Source organism: Anas platyrhynchos, chromosome 1 (genome assembly GCF_047663525.1).
Source record: "Anas platyrhynchos isolate ZD024472 breed Pekin duck chromosome 1, IASCAAS_PekinDuck_T2T, whole genome shotgun sequence".
Classification (NCBI taxonomy): Eukaryota; Metazoa; Chordata; class Aves; order Anseriformes; family Anatidae; genus Anas; species Anas platyrhynchos.
Window position 1 is genome coordinate 44,051,830 of NC_092587.1, and position 6,676 is coordinate 44,058,505.

Below are 6,676 nucleotides of genomic sequence, written 5' to 3' on the forward strand. Positions count from 1 at the left end.
AAAAATAATACCACAGCACCTGATGTAGATGATAGCTATGAAAATATGTTAACGAAAAATTATAAGGGTTTGAGCTATAAGCTTGCTGTATCTGAAGTGTAGGCCTGGAAAGTACGTAGACATGAACCCCTGTAAGGGTCACTGTGACACCTTGGGAAATGGAGTCAGGGATGTGATGGAAGTTTCTGATTCTTTGTTGAGTTTACTGCTCAGATAACATGACAGGTGCTGTTTTTTGGGGGCAAGGGGAGCAATTCGTTAGCTATTCTGGTAAGTTCCAGTTTAGGTGATTTCCTTGTGTACAGCCTCCCTTTAGTACAGGTATAATAGCAACTGTTTCAGAAGTGATGCATAATAAGACAAGATGTGTATAAGGGGTGATAGTTAATGCTAAATGGTCCAGTCCACTCATTGGGACGCACAGGGAGGCTATTAGAATATCCTCGCTTCCTGACTTTATACAGACACCTCTGTCATATATACTTTTTATTATGCTTTCAGAACGTACTATGGGATTTCATGTTAAAATGATAATTGCATTCCTACCTCATCACCGAATCAGTCCTCCCTGAAGCAGTTTCAGCAAAAGGGGAGTAAGGATGGCATGAGGAGGCCAGGACTCACAGCTACCAACCCAGGCTATTCATCAGCTCACACATACACACTTCTCTCCCCCACTTCCCAGCTGCTGAAGGAAGAGTTCAGCCAACAAACACATCTACAAATTTGAAGGACTAATAGCATAACTACTATTAAAAAAAGCTGCTGAGATAAGACAGCTCCCCTAAATGTTGCTTTTGACTCTAAGGGAGTCAAAATATTGCAACTAAGCCAATACTGGGGTATGTGCTCCACCCCAACCCTGCCCAGCCCTCCCTTTCCCCACCCTCTCCCCCCCCCAAAAAAAGAAAAAATAAATATTTTTTGCTTGTGTAGCTAAGAATGGAAGTAAAAGTATCTCTGATTTGTCCTCAGCTACTGAAGAGGTGGCTGTGATTGCGGTGCAGGACTGTGTTAAACAAACCAGCACTAAAGAAACTCTGAGCTGTCAAATTCAGATCTTTTTTTTAGATCTGTCTATTCAGATTTGTGTTGTTGTTCCTATGTTGTTCCCTGTGGTGGGACATGAACACAAAAGATGCATTGCCAGAAAAACTGGGGAGAGAGTAAAAGAAGAAATGAGTTACATAATTTTGTCTGTGATGACGAAAGCAGCCGTCTCAAAAGAACCTGGTGTTTATGGTATGGAGCTCTCTGGTGACATGCTGGAGCACTAAGAAAAATTCCACACCATGCCTGTCTTTGCACAGCATGCAGTTCACACTCCGAAAACACACTTATGTGCTCACATGTATGCACCTCGCAGCATCTGCATGTCAGAGACCAGCATGCACAGGGTACATGGGCTCATGTGCACGCCAGGATATGCAGTCACACAGATATAAATGCAGACATTCATACGTGAATGCCAGCTGGGTATCATGGAGTCAATGACCTCACTTTTCATTCTCCCCTTCTGAGCACATCCAGCTGCTCATACAGTGTCTGGAGCTTTGGGGTGAGGCAAGAGGCAGGAATGTGATCACATGCAGGTGTGCAGAGAGACACTGACACAAAAGTTCTTCATATTCTTTTAATCAAATTAACAATGTACTTGTTCATTTATGGCAAACAGACATGGGCATTACAGAAATCTGAGTCACATTCTATGGGACCAAAGCTTTTGTTTTATGTGCCAAAACAAAAGTGGGAGTCATGAAAGAAAGAGACAAGGTAAGGAAAAGTAGTCAAAATTTGTGAGATGGAGTGTTTCCCTTCCCACGATTTTCTTGGTGCTACAGAATTACAGATTAGCTCTTCTGATCATTTTGATTCATGTTTCTGCAGGAAGTTCCCCTGCGGATTGGGGTCTACCTGTGGAGGTGGAATTGTCGCTGTGTTAAGTCCTCTATCTGTCTCAAGCTAGTTTCCAGGGTGTCTTCCATGTACCTCTTCCAGGTACTGACATGATCCCCATCATCACTGCACTTGAGCACTTTGTGATATTTGTCCCAGAAATACCCCTGTGAGGTAGGGAAGTGCTACTATCCCCATTTTTACACAGGGAACTGAGGCACTGAGGGGCTGAAAATCACTAGGTACGTACTTAGCAGAACAGTCACTGGAAACTGGATCCCAAGTCATTCCTCCTGCTTCCTAAGGGCTCTGACCACTGAATCATCCTGCTCCTCTGCACCCCTCTTGATTATTAGTACCTGTGTATGTATTGTCAATGTGAAGCCTTCCACTGGAAGCACTGCTAAGAGTAAGTGTAGCTCTCCGCAGGCACTGCCTCCTCCCTTCCCAGACAAGTCACTGTGGGTTTCACAGGCTGTTTGACTGCACAGAGAGTGGCACCTCCATCTCTCAGATGTGCTCGCGTCAGTGCTAGGCTCCAGCTCGGACCAGTAACACAAGCCTACTCTTCCCTCCCTGCTCCAAAAGGTACACTTACTTTTCTCCCCAAGAGTCCCCCAAGGCAGTCTCTGGTCCCAGGGTCACTGACCAATCTTCCTCCCTATTTTGGTTCCTAAGATCTGTCTCTGATTAACCATAGTTCCCCATACTTTGTAACTACCATCTTTCAGGCCATGCTTTCCATTTCCTATAGGGGTTTGCCCTCCCTCACAGACAAAGATCATGTAACTTGCTCTCACATGCCACAGACTTGCTTTGCCTCTCAGAACTGCTGTATCACTTTGGAGCAGAGATGTCCTTTAAAAAAAAAAATAAATACAACATCAAACCCTAAAATTTTCCTCTGTAAATAAATAGAATACAAATATCACAGTTCTCAGCCAGGAAAGGTTTCTTTAAAACAGACAACAGTTTCTGGCCACTATATATTTTCACCCTGGGATGAAGAGCCATCCATACAGTCTATCATATCTGGGGCTGCTTGCTTCAACAGCCTTTCCAGATGTACCTTGGTAATGGGACTGTAATCTACTGGAAACTGTTGGCTGCTGGCTCTTTGAGGGTATCCCAGCCCCCTCACTGTTCATAGATTTGTGAATTATTTACAACCCAGGGTCAGTCAGCACCAAAACTGCAGGGATTTCATGGGTCTACTGACCAGCTCCTTTCTGCTGCCATGGGAAGGCAGAGTTAGGTGGCTGGGGAAACAGGACTGAGGAATGGCCACCTTCCCCTGTGATCAGACTCCATGTGTCCATCATAACCTGGTTTAATTATGGGGCAAACTCTTTCAGCTGGATGGTCTTGGGGTCTTGGTGGTGGTTTTAGCACCCAGGCTGTTTCCTCATCCGTGGGGAAAGCTGTGTCCTGGACTCAAGGAGTTCACAGACTTCATCCATTGCCCTGGTACAGGTCTCAAGGTTGGCAGCCAGCTTCTGGATTTTGGCCTTCAGCACGGCCTGGCTCACTTTTGTGACCTCCTTTGTATATTCTGGCACAAGGAAGCTGTGGGAGCCGCAGAAGACCAAGAAGCAGACGGAGTTGTACAGCGAAATGGAGGCCCTCTTCTCGGACTGGAGCAGTGCGGGGTCCCCTGGGCCCTGCCCCCGGCGGAGGAATTCCAGGCAGCCGAGGATTTCCCTCATCTGTTTCCGACAAGTCGTTGCAATTTCCTGCACCTTTCTCACCTCCCGGGAATTGCAGAGCACCAAGGAGAGATCAGAGGTGATATTGACAGCCCCCCCAGCAGTGGCTAGGCCCAAACCCACAGCTGATGCCAGGAGGGAGGCTCCCAGTGTAGCCGGGCTCAGGGACAGCCCCACGATGGCCGTGACTGCTCCCGCGGCGGTCAGCGAGCTCCCGCTGATGTTGGCAATCAGGGACCTTTTGCGGAGCTTGTTTATTTTACGAGCTGCCTTGTGGAGGTGAGCAATTTGACCACGCAGCCTTCGTCTCTGATCCAGCAGTGCTATATGGAAGTGGTGCGTGGGGTCCACTGTCTGGGGAAGGGCAGCACCGTTCCTCTCCATGGCCTCTGTCCAGAAATAGAAAAAGTTAAGTTGGGATTTACAGAAAAAAAAGACAAAAAAAAAAAGACATGCTCAGCCTGGACTTCCATTTCAGGGATGGCACCCAGCCAATTTTCTAGTTTCTCCCGGCTACTTGAAAGGTTGGCTGTCCGCACGCACGCATACGCTCACGTACACACACGCACGCACACACGTACACACGTGTATGTTCAATTACCGTATTCCAACTTTCAGACAGAGGAATTTTTAAATGTTTTTTCTTGATCCTTGAGAAGACTAAAGCATCTTAAGGACTGGCATCTGAGATACTGTTCTTGTTTCTGTGAGCACACAAAATATCTCTTCCTACCCTGGGAACAAAAATTTCCTTAAGATTAAGTGACTTGGTGTCCAATGCTGCCAGAACTAATAGGTACTGTCCCCACCATGGGATTCAGAGGATTTGCAATATTAAAGGGCATCCATCACAAGAAAGGACAGACTCTGAGGAGATCTCAGTAGTAGAAAAACCCCATTTTAGGACCAGCTAAGCAAAGCTGTTCATTAATGCAGCCATCTTTTCTAAGTATTCTGTACTGTGAACTGGAGGGTCCTGGCCCCTCACACTGGCACACTATGACTAGGTCCCCTGGTGAAGGGATGCAAGACACGGTCTCCTGATGGCTCTTGAACAGGAGACGTTTATTACCCTTTTTCACTTATTACCCTTTTTCACTTGTTACCCTTATTCACTTTTTAACATATACTGTCCCCGTAGCCCCACGTGCTGTCCATGCACCCGAATCTGTCATACAATTGGTTAGAGACCCTCAGACATGCCCCTCAGCCAGCCAGCCAGCCAGCAACTGGCCACTGCCCAAAGCTCATCTTTAACACTGTAGCCAATTTACGTTATCTCAACCTTGCTCAAGTGATGTGTGAAACAGCACGGAGCCACCTGCAAATTCCTTTCCCACACCCTGGGGCTTTCATTCTTCAGACTCCCTGTCTTCCAGAAGGAAGAAACCACCTACCAAAGAGTCTTTCCATCCTGAAGTGTGTAAATAAATTATTCTTGTTGCTTTTATTATTATTATTATTATTATTATTATTATTATTATTATTATTATTTTATTTTCCCTACTGCTTGTCCTAATCCATCTCACACAGAATCCTTTAGGGCCTCCCCTGTCTCCTGTGACTGTCAGAACAACATCCCATTCTCTCTGAGGCCCTTGGTATCATCAAGCTATTTGAGCCACTTGTGCTTTTCTTAGCTGGAGGCATTTTTAAATATGGCTCTAATCAGAGATGAAGCTGAAGGGAGAAGGACTAACACTAAGCTAAATAAATACTGGTGTCGAAATGAGCAATGAGCACATCATCAATGACTTAGCAACAGATCAATATCGTGATCATTAACTATATCAATTCCTGTAACATCTTAACAATTTGTTCTGCAGATTTTCTCTCTGAGAACACTCTAGTAATACCAGTAGCCATCTAACTGCACAGTTAGTAGAACAGTCATTCAATATATAGCCTCAGCCGTACAGTGAAACGTTTCTTTTGATTACACTGATTTATACCAGCATAAAAGAAAACCAAGACATCTCCTGTTTTTAGGGGAAAATCTCCCCAACAATATTTTTTTAAAAATTAATTTACTGTTATTAAGAAATTATAAATACAGTTTATTAATAAATTATTAATAAATATTAGCTTTAGAAATATTATTAAATACTGTGCACAATAGTCCCAAATCAGTTTCTAAAATGCACATGCTTTCCTAATGCAGGTCTCAAACAGATTCCAATGAAATACTGGTTCAAACTTACCTTTAGTTTCCAGCTGACCTCCCAACAGACAAATTTTGGTCTGTTTCTGGAGGAGACCAATTTATAGCTCCTGTGGACCAATTGCTGCAATGGGAATGCTTTGCCTCATACTGGGAGTTTGCCATTTCCTGCTCTCCCTTGTGCAGAAGGATGTGACACACTGGAAAGTGACCTGAGGGACAGCGAGCACACATCATGTTCAGGAAGCGATCCCTGCGAATGAACATTGTGTGTTCGCTTTTCCTGAAGTGTAGGGGGGAAAAAAATAATAATGAAAAAAATCTCGGCCTATTCCTGGTTCTGAGCTAGTGCAGTCATTCCCCCCAGGGAGCAGTTGCCTTTCCTTTCCCTGAAATAGCAACTGACTTTACTCTATGCTGGAGCCGCCAATTACTTGATGACTGAAGTTTCCCCCCACTCCACATCTAGAGCATCAGCCATTCAGCTACTTCATTCAAGGCCAGTGTACTTTTAAAATCCCGTCTCTTTGGGACGATGGTGCTTGTGACTGGCTGGAGTGCAGCAGTGCTGCGTGAGAGCTGGAGCGGTGCTCAGCCCATGTAAGGGAAGCAGCAAGTGGCAAGGTGATGGCTCTGGATTCACATCCCTGCCCCTTCCCAGTAGACAAAACTGTTGCTCTGTTTCTCAACCATGGGCACTGTTATTTTCCTAAACTGCATGCCCAGCAGTTGATGACCAGAAAGAAGGGGTCACTGGGATCTCCTCCTTTGCTGCCTGCTATTGCCTGGCAGCCGTGCCCACCTACTGATGTGGCCAGAAGGAGGAGATTGTCAGGGTGTTGGGGAGGAACAGTCTGAGTGACACTCCTGGTGCTGCCTTTCACACTGAGCCAGGGCCAGCTTGAATTAAAGA

General features: G+C 45.4%; 1 protein-coding gene across 2 annotated transcripts; it reads right to left on the reverse strand.

Moving 5' to 3' along the window:
• Positions 1–1,619: 1,619 nt before the first annotated feature.
• Positions 1,620–5,962, reverse strand: APOLD1 (apolipoprotein L domain containing 1). 2 transcript variants are annotated; one of them, XM_005012176.6, is made up of 2 exons: positions 5,804–5,962; positions 1,620–3,991 (listed from the first exon to the last, which is right to left on the reverse strand). In XM_005012176.6, exon 2 carries the CDS (start codon positions 3,984–3,986, stop codon positions 3,282–3,284), a length of 705 nt encoding a protein of 234 aa, XP_005012233.1. In that variant the 5' UTR covers positions 3,987–3,991; positions 5,804–5,962; the 3' UTR covers positions 1,620–3,281. The 2 variants fall into 2 exon arrangements, with proteins under 2 accessions (XP_005012233.1, XP_071891899.1); XM_072035798.1 differs by lacking the exon at positions 5,804–5,962 and adding an exon at positions 4,204–5,062.
• Between the last annotated feature and the right edge of the window lie 714 nt (positions 5,963–6,676).

What these genes read in the sequence shown, in the direction of transcription:
- APOLD1 (XM_005012176.6), bottom strand. Translation starts at nt 3,986, where the DNA reads ATGGAGAGGAACGGTGCTGCCCTTCCCCAGACAGTGGACCCCACGCAC.